The sequence below is a fragment of the Heterocephalus glaber genome, unplaced genomic scaffold (genome assembly GCF_053883595.1).
Source record: "Heterocephalus glaber isolate CG9 unplaced genomic scaffold, H.glaber_assembly_v1.0 deba00001504, whole genome shotgun sequence".
NCBI classification, from domain to species: Eukaryota; Metazoa; Chordata; class Mammalia; order Rodentia; family Bathyergidae; genus Heterocephalus; species Heterocephalus glaber.
In genome coordinates, this window is record NW_028258324.1 from 28,076,647 (window position 1) to 28,091,774 (window position 15,128).

At 38.4% G+C, this 15,128-nt stretch overlaps 1 protein-coding gene across 14 annotated transcripts in view; it reads left to right on the forward strand.

Moving 5' to 3' along the window:
- Med12l (mediator complex subunit 12L) overlaps positions 1-15,128 on the forward strand; it is a 314,799-nt gene that overhangs the window by 78,412 nt on the left and 221,259 nt on the right. For all 14 annotated transcript variants that reach the window (XM_087186351.1, XM_021253159.2, XM_087186356.1 and 11 more), the window contains 3 exons: positions 1,677-1,826; positions 2,583-2,682; positions 3,040-3,176. In XM_087186351.1, the coding sequence (XP_087042477.1) occupies positions 1,677-1,826; positions 2,583-2,682; positions 3,040-3,176 (387 nt within the window). The remainder of the gene's footprint in view (positions 1-1,676; positions 1,827-2,582; positions 2,683-3,039; positions 3,177-15,128) is intronic.

A 15,128-nucleotide genomic window follows, 5' to 3' on the forward strand; every position in this document is an offset into this window, starting at 1 on the left:
TTGGCATTTGTGAGGAGTGCTGTAACTATTCTGTCATAGATGCCAGATAATGTATTATATTTATTCTTAGGATCTCTAAATGAATATGTTCAAGAGATTGTTACATGTCTGATTCTGAAGTTGAGGGCAGAAAACTGGCCAGATGTGTGGTTTTGAATCATGAAGGCCCCTTGGCTGGTCACTACCCCGAGAAGGGTTGAGATTGTTTGAAGAGTTTTATTGAGGGAGGACCTATGGACCCAAAAGTCATGAGTGGTGAAGAGTTGAGCCAAGGGGAAGTTCAGAGAGGAGGCCAGGAAGGTTGGCCAGACTAGGAAAAGAACAGCAGGGAGAGTGTGTTATTCAGAAACACAGGTAATGACAGTAACAATATTGTTGCAGTTTTACTATCATATTAATGACATTATGTTCTAAGCACTGTTCTAAGTTGTGACATATATTATGTCACCTCTCAGAACCTGCCCATGACACATAGGGATGGTTTATGTTCTGATAACACCAATCATGAAACAGTGGCCCAGGTCACAGAGTGAGTCTCATAGCTGAAAATTTAGACCCAGACACTCTGATTCCAGAATCCACACTGAACCACTGTGCTAATAAACTGGAGGTTTCAAAAGGAGTTAGTAGTGGGTGGATGAAGTTGCTTCTCATGGTGTGGTGGTTGATAATCATCTTTTTAAGAGCCATTTCAATTGTATGATGGGTAAAAAGCCAGAGTAGGGTGGGTTGAGGAGTGATGGAGAATGAACAGAGAGTTCTAACTGTTCTTTTGAGAAGTGTATATAAAGGGAAAAGAAGATGGTGGATCTTGGGTCGTGAAGGCTGCTGCTGAGTAGGGAAATATATGAATATACACAATACATTTTATATTTATTTATTTTGCAGTGCTCTGGATGAAATGCAGGGCTTCTCATGTATTAGTCAAGTGCTCTACGACTGAGCTATATCCCTAACTCTGGAGATTAAAGAAAACATTTTGTTTGTTTTCTGATGGGTAGATTTGAGCATATTTCTAAGCTAAGGGTAAGCTAGTAGAGAGAGAGAGTGAGTCTGGGAATAGGAGAGGAGGTGTGTTTGATAGATTAGTGTGCTGGATAGGGGAGGCTTTCAGCATTCAGAGAAGGGCTCCATTGTCGTTAGAAGCCAAGAACCCCACGTCCACCAGGCAGGAGGAAGGAGGTAGGGATGTAGACCAATGGAGACAGACGTATTGGTGGTGTTCAGGGATTTGCCTTTCTTCTCATCTGCCATCTGCTCTCCACGGGGATGCCTCCTAGGCTTCAGAATTTAGTTTTTATAATTAATTTCATATTTTTGAGAAAAGAACTATCACATTCACTCTCCAAGTTCACGAAGCTTGCTATTGAGTGGCATGATATCATATGCTTTAGACTATTTATAGGTCTGATTTTAAGCCTTACTCCACAGTTTAGTTTCCTATGTTGAAATATTAGCTAATAAATGATAATATTCTTTAATTTCTCAATGACTATACTCTTTCCCTTTCAAATGAATAGTTCTTAGTTTTTTCTTAAAGTTGAGAGTGGAAAAAATACATTTTAAATTCTTGAGGAAACTGTAATATAGCTATAAGGTATCATTTTTACTATTAAGCTATTGTTATGCTTTTCTCCTTCCTCTAAATGTCTGAATTTTTCCCACTTTGTTTCTAGACTGTCACTCTCTGTTGCCCAAGTGCCTTGGTGTGGAATTATTCCACAAATGAAAACAAGAGTGCAAATCCAGGCTCACCCCTGGATCTGCTGCAGATGGCCCCTTCCAGCCTCCCCATGCCTGGTGGTAACACAGCTTTCAATCAGCAGGTAGACTTCCCTGTCAGTGGTTTGAAAGGTTTTTGCATTCTCTAGAGGCATTGGGGGATGCTGGGCAAAGCCTGAGTGTTAGCATCTGAGATACTTGAATATCATTCCCAGTTCTGCCCCTCACTCTCCAGGTGACCTTAGGGTTTCTTTTGCCTCTTCCAACACAGAAGTCCATGAAGTTATTCCCTTCTGTTTACCTTTTCACTAGGCAGTTCTTGCCGAGTGTCCTGATACCTAGATGATAATTTCTGAGGTGATTCTAATACATAACCGTGACTCCTATAGTAGTAATTTGTGATATTTAGAAATTGTTTTACATTCTTGTTAGTGCTGCATTATTCATTTTAAGGATTTATGTAATGTGAACTGTAGGATTATGACTAATATTTGAAATATGATCCTTGTCTTTTACCAAGCAGTTTTTAAAATTACTAAAACATTGCTAGTTGTTTTCCCGCATAGATAGATGAATGGCTTACGGAGAGTGTTTTAGAATTTTTATCTCTCCTATGGTGTCCTAAAGAAAATGTGCATTAAATTGTTTTTGCAAGCATTTATTTTTATGTGCATTTATTACTGAAAGCTAGCATTGAATCACGACTTTTAAATTTTAAAAATGTACTTCTCAGGCAGCCAGCTATGGTTTTTATAATGCAGTCAAGATTGTCATTTACCATAAGATGCACTATCTGACATGATTTACACAGCCACTATGGCTTTCCAAGCTCAAGTTAATTAGAAGTGATTATCTTTCAGGTTCGGGCAAGGATTTATGAGGTAGAACAGCAGATAAAACAAAGAGGCCGTGCAGTGGAAGTTCGATGGTCTTTTGACAAGTGCCAAGAGTCGACAGCAGGTACAGAATGCAACAAGAGAATGAATGCTTTTGAGTATTGGACCTTATGTCATGTTTATAATTCCTGTAAAACACTCCATGGATAAGGAAGCTCTTTTTTTTTTTTTTTTTTTTTTTTGGTAAGGGTGCTCTTTTGAGAGAGCCCTTTGTGCTTTTTGAGAACATGGTTCAGTTTATGCCTTTTAGACCTGACTGTTGAGAATGTCAACTCTGGTTTTGTTGGCATTCCTTTGATAGTATATGCTGAGAATGATACCTTGTGAAAAATTCCCTTTACCTCACATAATGATAATTTTGTACCATGCTGTTCTGGTTTTATTTGGCCCCTTTAACTGCCTGTTTAATTTCTGCATCTAGGGGTGACTATTAGTCGGGTTTTACACACGTTGGAAGTCTTGGATCGTCACTGTTTTGACCGAACTGATTCCAGCAATTCAATGGAGACACTTTATCATAAGATTTTCTGGGCAAACCAAAACAAAGATAACCAAGAGGTAGTTAATGTTTCTTCTCTTCTTTTTGGCTTTTGGTTTTAAGCATATTTTCTTTTTCCTCATTCAGTAAACTCTGACAAAGCCTTTCCTATGAAGTGTATAATGTCTTATGAAAGCAAATACATTTTGAAACCTTTCTGTTGTTGGACTGAAATGACCCACTGTTATGAACCACCTAACAGTTTACCCCAAGCATCACTCAGGCAGTGTGTTTGTTTACATGCTACTCTTGTGAGCGTAGCTCTGGCAGGTGTCATTTCAAGAAGTCAATTCTCATGTTGAATAAACTTGATAAAATTGTTGTTTTTTTATCTCCTGTTATAAAAATTTAAAAATATGTAATTCATAGTCATCCTATATTTAAATAATTGGACTGTAAGTGGTTAAAAGAAATGTCCATGGATTGGTCTGCCTTGATACATTGATTGGATTTTTCTTGGTTGTTTCACCATCCTCCATTTTAGTTTTAGCAGAATATCTTTATCTAGCGATTGAACTTTATGCAATGTTTTGGCTTTAATTTAGGGTATGCATTTTAATATGCAGCACAGTAGAGGGCAGTATATGAATATTTGTGGTCATGGTCTTTGAAAAACCTTTAGACAGTGTATTAGTTCTCCAGAGAAACAGAACCGATAGAAAAAAAAGTGTGTGTCTGTGTGTATTTTTATATTTATATGTACTAGAGAAAGAAGTGACTGCTGTTGTCCACTGTGATCACAGAAGATGGTAAATGTGAAGTGTGCAGGGCAGGCTGGGCAAGTTGATGCTGCATTCTGGAGTCTGGCAGCCCAATTCCTTCATCTTCTGGGGACCTCAGTCTTCTCTTAGGGCTTTCAGCTGATTGAATGGGGCCCACCCACACTGCAGAGAATACTCTTTGCTGAAAGTTTACTGGTTTGCATATTAATCACATCTAGAAAATACTTTTGTGGTAACATTTAAACTAATGTTTGACCAAAGAATTGGTTATCATACCTGGCAGATTTTACATATAATCACAGACAGTTTTTATATTTTCCTAGCAAAACATTGCTTCATGAATGAGCTGATCTATTAACATAGGATTTTCAATTTTTTTTTTCCCCCAGTCTTACTTGGGAGAAATAAAAATTTCTCTTTTCACAATGAAAAATGCCTATGATATATCCAGCTTGTGATAAGCACCAGAAATACTGAAGTAAATCTTAGAATGCCTTTAAAAATACCTTAGTTAATTGATTATAAGTATCTTTGATTTTTAAACTAGTCTTTGGGAATGGATATGTGGAGAGAAAAGATGAAACAACAAAAACAACCCAAAACCTTGACTGTCTTTATGTGAGCCTGATACATAGTCCAGATTAGTCCTCTTTTGAAATAATTTGTGAGTCATCACCCTGCTTCTCAAGGATGCGGTTGAAGATGATGAGTGCCATGTAGAACCACAGTGTCGAGAACAGGGTATAGTTTGAGTGTATTTCTAACTGTTATGTGAGTTTCCTTAGAAATACTCTAGTGCTTCAGGAGAGCATACTGACTGAGTCTGCACAAGGCCCTGCTTAGCAAGGCAAATGATAGCACTACTTCTCTGCTTTTTTGGGGTGAAAATTTTAAAGTCCATCTCTTTGTAATAAAGACTTTCTTAGGCTTCAGGGTGGCTGAGATTTTAGTACATAGATGTACATTATTGGAAGAAAAGTAGGAGTCCCCAAATACCAAGGTGTCCTTTTGGATTGGTGAGTTTCCTGTGCTAAAAGTTGAATAGAAACTACATTGTTTCCTGGTGAGGGCTTTGCTAAGGTCTCAAAGCACTTTGGCCTTGTGGCTGTGTAACCTTCTAGTGAGTGAACTGGCCAACTTCAGAATTATTGCCTCATTTGCCTACAGAAACTCACATTACCCAGGAGCACTCTTACGGGAAGATGATAATGAAGGTGTCTTATAAAGGGCAGAGATTATGTTGTGAAGTTTCTGAATAAAATTACACTGTTTTCGGGGTTCTCTCTAATGATCACTTGTCTCCAGAGGAGATGTCCGAGAGGAGCCTGTGGGGTGCAAGGAGAAATTGGAAGTTCTGCTTAGAGCCCATACTTAAATGCTTCTTTTGTCTAGGTTTTATAACAGAGTTAATGCTGGCATAGGTATAGAATTTATAAATAAATGTGTATATTTAGAATTTTTCCTTAAAAAAACCTGTTGGAGCTGAAAGGGTTGAGTTTGTCTTGTTCTAATCCGAGCTTCCTCTAAGTGTGAGCCTTCTCTATCCAGCATGTGGAGGCTCCTTCCAGGAGAGGGCACCATGTGCCCAGGCTGAGTCCTGGACGTATTAGTGCCACACATCACTAGAAATGTTAGAGTTGCCCCATTTAGCAATATTTATGTCAGAGCATTGACTCAACTCTGGAGAGACCTGATGAAATGAGTAGTGGTTTTGTGGTTAATATGCTGTTTTATGAGTGAGATTAAAAAACTACATTTTAAATCTGTAATTCAGACTGATCATCTAATGTTAACCTGCCAGAAAGAATGTCTAAGTAGATCCTTTTATAATATTTAAAATTAAATTAATTTTTAAGATATGGCTTTAATATATTAGTGTGTATCAAGGTATGTGTATATATGCATACAAATGGCAAAGTTTTATTTCTATTTACTTTTTACCAGGAGTTTATTTTCTTCACTTCTTTTTTTTTTTTTGGTACTGGGGATTGAACTCGGGTCCTTGCGCTTGTGTAGCAGGCGTTGAAACCACTGAGCTAAATCCCCAGCCCTTCACTTCTAAGTACTTTATATAATTATGGAATTCGTGTGAGCTGCAGCACTGTGTTGACTCTAAGCAGCTTTGTGACCTTGAGCAAATTACCAAAGACTGGGTGCCTTAGCATCCTTGTTGAACAGGCATAGAGTACCTACTTGCCCTGTTCAACTCTAAGGAGACAGGCATTTTGAGTTTACAAAGCACTATATGGATGTATTTCAAAGATTATAGATAATGGTAATAAAATAGCAATCATTATTAGTATTGTAGTGGAAGAACCAATATGATTAAGCTATTCTCTGATAAGAAAGTGTATTAATTGATGTGGTTAGGATTCAGAAACCCATGTCACTTCTTTTAAATATATTTCATTTTTGGAGAAAATTTTTTTTGTCTCAGGATTGGGATAACATGATAGATAATAGAAACAATTACCAGCCTCTATTGCAATGTATTTGAGGCTTGCTCTTACTGGAAGTTGTATCTAGGTATGCTAAGGCTTTAGGTTGCATAACCTGTTTCCCACATCTGTGTGGAAAACTTGAACTTCACCCTACTTCCCTTTTCTTTGGAACTGATAAAGAGAAATTGGTTCCTCTCTACTTTCTTACAGAGAATGAGGACGGCATCTGTCCAGAGAGGTCTGAGGTTCAGAGTTGTATATGCAGTTGGTTTCTGTGTTTGGTGAAAGCCTGTTTCAAACTGCACTAGAAGGAGTGAAGGCACTGAGAGCTAGATCCTGTGTGTGGTGGTCTGGCCGACTCTGTGCCTCATGTGGAGGTGTTATACCTGTGGCTTGCTTTCACTAATTTCACATGGAATGCATTATTCCGTTACCCTTTTCCCTGTTACCCTCATATCCGTTATAGCTCGTGTAGGTCATGGCTTATGTACTACAGTGAGGAAATGAAAAAAAAAAAATCTCAAAAACCTTACTGTGTACTTATTTTAGTTCCGTGCTTCTTGATTTTCCACTCAGTGTAGTATGAAATATAAAAATTGCTGCATTTAGGTTCAGGACCCAGAAGTTTGTGTCCTGGAGTGTCCAACCGGGCTGTATAAGCAGGTGGTGGGCTTCTGAGTATAGGCTACCTGAGGTGGGGAGCTGGAAAATGGGGATGTCCTGCATAAAGAGGGCACCACCTCTCAGACTCTATTGTGGACTTAAGACTCCCTGTTGTCTGATCATCTGGCATTTCAAGAAAAGCTGGATGTCAAGATGTGTATGTAAACTTTCCCAGGACTTCAACATTGTGCCGGCTGAGCAATGTGTCTGCTGGCCATGTTTGTGCAGATGCCTGTCACTTCTCAGCTACTGGTACACACTCTCTACAGTATTTACCTGCTTATTTTCTTGCTTAGTGTTTCAGAGCCATTTCTTTTGGGTGAGGTAGTTGGAGAGAAGGAGTCTACCACCCATATGAGGTAGGTACTTGTCATGGGGCTGTGAGACCTGATTCCAAGTGCAGTGACAGGTCTGTCACTGTTGACCACAGCACTAAGCAGCAGGATGAGGGTGAGCTCAGCCTTGCAGAGCTCCCTGACCACTTCCTCCTGGCTTCTTGCCTTGGTTGTGGTGTGCAGGAAGGCAGAGGCAGATGTATCTTGAGGTCCCTTGGGGGGACATGGATAGAGAGAAGGTCTAGAGGTGGCAGGAAGAGCTGCCTTTCACTTCTCTCTCTGGGGCCCCTGGAAGCAAACTTTTTCCTGAATAATGAGAAGGCCAAACCAGCTGTGCCGGACAGAGTGCTCCAGATTAGGAGCACATCTGGGTTTCCTCTTCACTGCCCTTCATGCCATTACCAGTCAAAGCCTGGAAATGTACATGTCTGTTGCTTATATTTGTTTTATATTTGTTCATGTGGGTTTTTTGATTAGCAAGGTTCTTAAGGCCAGAAAATGTGCTTTACTCATGTTGGGCACAGAGCCTTCTGGGCCAGTTGGGGTTTGTATCACTGTGGTGTAAGAACTGCCTGACAACTATCATGTGAAAAAGAAAAACTTTGTTTCTGTCATGGCTATGCTTGCTCCACACTTGTCTTCCTGCAGTCCTGTAGCTTCATGGATAGAGGGTCTGTTTCTTCTGCTTACCCACATCGTCAGCTCTTGGCACCATGGATGGTGCTTGAAAGGTGTATGTGTGTATGTGTGTGTTTTCCTGTTCATTAAAAAGCTCTCGGTCAGATGTAGTGGCACACATCTGTAATCCCAGCACTCAGGAGGCTGTGAGTTTGATGCCAGCCTGGGCTCCATAGTAAGTTCAAGGCCAGCCTGAACCATGTAGTGGACCCTGTCTCCAAAAGAAAAAAAAAGCTGCTGGGGCAAAGGAGTGGAAGGTGGAACACCTTTGGCTTGGAAGGATAGGGTGAATACAGTATTGGCATTTCTATCAGTGTTACAGTGGTGTTATTCATAAATGAACTTTCAGATTTACAGGCTCAGATGTGCTAGTGGAATTAGGGGTGTGGCTGACAGGAGAGGTCTTAGCTTTAAAATTGACATAGTGTATTTCTTTTGATACTTGGACAATTCCCTCACACATGATGGGTCTCAGTTTCCTCATTTATAAAATGGACAATTTGCTGATAGTGCAAAAATAACATGAAACTAGATCAGTAAACTATTTAAATATTTATAGGGTTAGGGTTAGGTTGATGGGTATTTAATAATCACTTCGCGCTGTTTTCACTGACTGGTGTATTTGGAGACGCAGTTAAAAACACTGGAGAGATGGATGGAACATGATTGGCTTGATTATAATGGATTCCTTGTGGCTGCTGTATGTAGAATATCCACCTTGTAGTTCACTAACCTATAAGGCCTAGTGAAGGTCTGCCAGGCTTTTAATATGTTTTGATTTTCCAATCTCTACCATCAGCTGAAAAGCCGTTACTCAAGTGCTGTACTCATCAGTGAATTCATCTGTGATAATTCAGTAGCTGCATGTCCCATTAGGAGGTGGGTCCTGGCTGGAGGTGTTTTACGGGGGTGTGACCTGGAAGGGGGTATATTCTTATCCCCATCTCCTCCTTTCTCTTTCTCTGCTTTCTGGCCACCATAATGTGAGCAGCTTTCCTCTACCAGGCCCTTCTACTGTGCCATTTTTGGCTTGGAGCCAGCCAACTATGGCCTGAACTTACTGAAATTGTTAGCTAAAATAAACCTCTCCTCCTCTAAATTGTGGGTATCAGATCAAGTATTTTGTCCCAGTGATGGGAAAGTAACTAATACAAAGTTTATTAGCAGTATGTCAGTTGTATTAAAACATTGGGAAAACAAAATTGTGTGCCCAGGCATTTAGACTTTGTTGTTACTAAAAGAGTTAATAAAGTTAGTCCACTTAGGTTGGAGCGAGCCTCTTGATTTGCTTTTGAGCTTTTGTGGTAGTCACCTTTTTGTTGCTATAACAAATACTTGAGATAACCAAGTTATACAGAAAAGACTTATTTTAGCTTACAATTTAAGAGGTTTTTGTCTGTGATCAGTTGGCCCTGTTGCTTTAGATCTGTGGTAGCACATCATGACAGGAGCCCATAGTGGAGCCAGAAATGAGAGACGGGGAGGGAGACGTGTTATGTAGCATGGAATTCCACTGTCCCCATAGGAGCACTCCTACTAGGCCCCACCTCTTAAAGGTTCTCTCACCCGCCAATAGCACCATATTCTGGGGATCAAGCCTTTAACACAGGAACTCTTGGGGGATCCTTAAAAACCATAATAGCATGTAAGACTTTTCTCTTAACTTTTTTTTTGTTTTGGCATGCTTCTTATGTACCAGGTCTTACTTTAAGTGTCTTATGTCATCTTATTTTTCTCTGGCCTGTGATGCACATTTAAAAAAAATCCCTTTATAGATGAGGAAACCAGTGCTTCTGGAAGACGTGACACTGTCCAGCTCATATCCAACTTAGCGGGAGAACAGAGATTGGAATCATGAGTGGTTCCAGAACAACTCTTCACTAGTATATCCCAGTTACTACACTGCTTGAAAAGAAATATTTTATTTCAGCTAACAATAGAGTAGAACAAACAATCTTTAGATACAATTTTGGCAGAAGGAAAAAAGCAACTGTTGTAATTGCCATGAATAATTTCCCACAGACAGTATTAATTTTGGCACATTTGCTGTATGTGTGGGAATCTCTAAGTTTTAAAGCTTCTTTGCCAATTTTAACATAGTAAACATTATTAATGTAGAAAATTCAAATTCCAAATTTGGTCAACATCTCCTTTGTTTATACCATGGACTTTAGGCCAATTTAGATGTGAATTTGAATTGGTAAACACCAATGGTTGTGTTCATGGCTGGGGATCTTTAATATTCCCTTTATTATAGGTATGTTTTCTTTATTTCTCATAAAAGATAAATAGTTTCTTGTACGGTATTATGATGGTTTTGGAGATTGAATGTGACATTTTAATTATTTTAGGCATGAGACATGTACTTTTCTAGGACTTTTGGAAGTGTTTACTTTGTCATTATAATTCATCCCATGACTGACTGATCATGTGATTATGTATTTCTTAGAACTCCTTTATTTTCTCCATTTGTATTATTTACATGTTGATTTTTTTAAACGGAGGGATAGGAAACTTAATTTTTATTGCAGTATAAATAAACGACAATTAAATGTTTAGAAAGATTGTTTTGAATTTGCTGTTTTACATACATCATTTCTTTCCTTAGAAGTTAGAGCTGTACTATCTTTAACTGCTGCAAATTTTTAAAAAAGAAAGTTATTCTCACTTCCATGGCTTATGTTTTGTCTCTTAGATACAGTATTACAACATCCAAAGGCTGTCAGCATTGACTCTGTGGATGTGAGATTAGGAAAATTTACTTCATTCTCCACCAAAAAATCAGCCGTCCCAAACATGTTTAGGAAATGTACACATGAAAACGTTCATATGTGTAAAATTTATCAAACGTGAATATCATTTATATAACCTTCTGAGTTTGCGGTTAACAGGCTTAAGCTCATTACCTTTCATGGCGATTCTGGATAGTAGTACTCTTGCTGACTGTGTACTGTGGGCTTGTGTTCTGTTAGCAGTTAGACCACTTTTAGCTTATGTGACTCTGGAAATTCACCCAGCTCTCTGTAATGTGTCTCAGATTGCAACCATGACTAGTTAGTATCACTCTTCTGCATATTATTCCATATAGTTATAATGCTATAATATTGTTTTTTCATTTGTGACCATTTTGTTTGATGTTGACCAAGAGTGATTGATTTCATTTACAAAGATGTCATTTATAAACATATCCAGATTAAAGAGCTATTGAAAGGCTTTATTTAGCATTTGATCTCAAGTTGTTTTAGTTAGCTTTTGCTTACAGTCATGAATCATCAATTTTTTCCCTGTTTCCTTTAAAGGTATTATTTTATAATCTAGATAGTATATTAAGAAGTTTTTTATTTAAAAATAGCAAATAATCTCCCCAAATATCTTCTGACTTTTAAAAGAAGCCTGCCTCCCTGGTATGGTTGCCAATTAGCTTCCCTTTATTTACTAAAGAGTAGCAGACCTGTGGTTAACATCTACAGGTTATTGAATGATGGAGTAAGCCTAACTTCATCTTGCCTGTTTCCCTTCTCCTGAAAAGAATAATATGGCAGATCCCCCTTGTGATGAAAACCTTCTTTTACATTTGCAGTATCTTTGCAGGAGAGGGGGGTAATTGAATCCAGGGCCTTTGCACAGAGCTGTGTCTGCAGCCCTTTTCATTTTTTGAGACAAGGTCTCACTTAGTTGCTAAATTGCCCAGGCTTGAACTAGCAGTCCTCATGCTTTAGCCTTCCAGAGTCCAGGGATTGCAGGTGTGTGCCACTAGACCCAGCTCACATTTGCAGTATCCTTATTACGGTGTAGATAGAACCATTCATGATAATTAATTTGCTGCAGAACTAGTGGTTTCACTATTTTAACACTGGGGATGTGCTCCAAATTCATTAGGTCAGATTAGCTATACTGTTATTTGAAAGACCTTAATGAGTTTTAGATTTTGTGTCTATTTATCTCGTCCTATTCTTATGATATGTTACCTCTTATGATTGTTATACACACAGTACACGAATGCCTTTTTGATTTTAATAAGTCTTTTTTTTTAGCTCACAGCTTGAATTCCTATCTTATTTTCCTGCCCAAAAGGGGAGCATTTGGTATAAGAGCTTCCTCTGTAAGCAGTATACCTTGGTTTTTCACACAGTTATGTGATATAGCAGCTTTCAGACATTGACAAGTTAACCTTTAGGCCTTAGTTTTTTCAACTGTAAAATTATAGGTTTGTTGTTAAAGCACTAGAACAGGGAATGCCATATAACAAACACATTATATAGACCTGTAGTGAGACTGTTAATTTTGCTCCATATTCTTTGGGTGTTTTCTTAGGCATTTAGGTACATGTATATGAGCAGTTAACAACTACAAAAGGTTGGAGGACATAAATGGAATTGGACTGTACATAATTTGCAAGATCTTTTAATGTTTTTCTTCCACTGATTAGTATTATCTATTACTTTTTGTGTATTTTGTTTAGGTTTTGATGGCCAATTCTCTTGCTAGTTCTAATAGTTTTCTACATAATTCTCTTGAGTTAGTGGGAAAACTAATCATTCTATGCAAACTTTAGAAATGTTGCCATATCCTGTGAAGTACTTATTCCTTTCTTTTTTTTTTGCTCACCAATTCTACCAGAGTAGGGCAATTAGTAAATGCCAGTGGTGCTAAGTAATATTGTTAAGGTAATCACTCTTGACTCATTAGCATAGGAATAGGAATGCTTCTACTATTTCATACTTAACTGTTGGATTAAAGCAGATATTTTCCCATATTAAGTAAATGCACCTGTAAACTTTACCCTATTTTTTTTTCCTTTGGTTTTATACAGCACCAGTGTGTTGTTTTTATCCTTTGATTAAATAATATGTATTGAACCTATTCTGTGCCCATCACTCTATTAGGTGCTGAAATTAAGACCGTGAAAGAGACAAATGTCTGCTCTGTATAAGCATCTACCAAGTATTAGTGACAGAACGAAGTCTGTTGTCATGCATCCCTTAGCTTTAATTTTCTGTTTGTTAGTTAGAAGTCTGGCCTGTTGTAAATAGAACTCAGGGCTGGACCAGAGGGTGATAGTAGCTGACTGTAGTGTGGCAGCTGCAGGCTTCCTGACACCTGTGGGAGCCACGTTGGAGATCTCTGCCTAATTGTGGTGCTTTTTGTGCTTCATGTGATTCCAGTTCACTCAAGGGTAAGGAGTAAGCAGCAAGGTACAGCGGAAAGTATAGGCTTAGTGGTGTTAATCCCGAGTTCTTCCACTTTCTCTCCCGGTGCTCTTTTTGCCCATCTTATATAACTTTCCGAACCTCAGTTTTCTTATCTGTAAAATGTGAATGGCAACACCTATCTTTAGTTTGTCATTAAAATAAGAGATTATTTATGTAGAGCACCACAACTTGTTCAGTATTTTCTATTATACTGTTTCTACGTGTGGTTGGAATTTGAAACTGTAGTTATTAGTAATGATTACTTGTTTTAATTTATGCTGGGGCTAGACTCTATAGATTAGTACCCTTTTTTGGTGACTTTACTTTTATATGCTATAATTCAATTTGTGCCCCTCCCAGTAATTTTTGGGTATCCCATTTGCTACAAGCTAGTGGCTTCATACTATAGATTGTTCACCAATTTCTTATTGTCCATTATAAAGCACCAATATGACAGACTGCCAGTTAATGCCCCCGAAGACCCCATCGCTCCTTACTATAGTGTTTGGGATAGTGAAGCACTTTGCTTTTGTAGTGCTCTGTGGTGTGCTTCCTGCTGGGTATCTGCAGCTAGTAGCTGGAGATCTAATGGCCACAAAGATATGTTGTGAAAGGTGAGTATTATGTATGAGTACATGGTATAACACAAGTGAGCATATTACTCGGAGGCCATATATTCTTAGGGTGGTGCCAAGAGAGGCCAGAGAAGCTTAAGACCTCTTGCAGAAGGTGACTGTGTATCCTGGAGGAATAGTTATTTCACCTTCCCAGGTCCTTGTCATATACAAGTTTAATTCTACCCATGTGTTTCATTTCATAAAAACTATGTTGTGACAAGAGTGCCATCATTTGATCTTGGATACAATATTGACATTTTTTATGTTTGGTTTCTTTATATGTGAATTGGGGATAATAATAATAACCAGTTCATAGTTTGTGAAGATTAAAAGAAATTGTTCCTGGAACACATTTATTGTAGTGTATAAATGTAAACTGAGTAAGCACATAATTAATGTCAATTATCTTTATGCCTGCTACTTTAAAATTGCTAAGCTTTTGACATTAGGAATTTTAACAGTTATTAAGGTCATACTGTTATTTTCTGTTTTAAATTTTCGTTAGAAGTGACAAAAAGATTTACATGTAAATTCAAGAATTTTGAGTTATTTTTGTTGTGTCCAAAGGGACAGTTTTAAATTCTTGATTTCAGTTATAACCAGAATAAACAATAAATATTGCAGAAAATCTATTCTGAATAATAATATTTTAATTACCTGAGAATGGTTAAGAGGAAGCCTACTTTAGCATACTAAAAATTTTATAAGATTGAGGACAGGACTTTGCACCTACTGAGTACCTGATTTTTTTTTTTTTTCTTGTATTCAAAGAATTACTTAAAGATTACTGCCAGTCAGAGGGCACATCCAGAGTCACAGTAAAGCCGAGTGGATGGGCACTATGATTTCCGTCCCTGCCTTGACCCACCTGGGTGTAGGGAGGAGCAGTGCCCCTACTTCCTCTGTGGGGATTGCTCCTGGAAGGAGGCACAAGTGGGCGAGAGGGAGTGGCCACTGTGTGAGGGCTGAGGACTCCCTGAGAGGAGAGAGTTGGGATTTGCTGCTGGCTGTGCATCTTCAGCCTCTTTTTTCTGCATTCACTGCAAGCTTTTCCCATCTGCTTTTATTTGTACATCTTTAGTCATGTGTTGAAATACACCCATTTGTCTGCAGAAAAACAAAATCAAAACAAGACAACAAACATTCCCATAGTTCCATTGCTGAAGCCACATTTTCTCACCTGTGAACCACTCTTATGGACCATTCTCTGCTTGTGAGGTCAGCAGCTTTTCTCAGAGTTGATCTGTTATATGCCTCTTCAACTCTGGGGGATCTTTATTTGCCAGTTCTTGATACTAGGATGAGTAGTGATTTGGTAGCATAC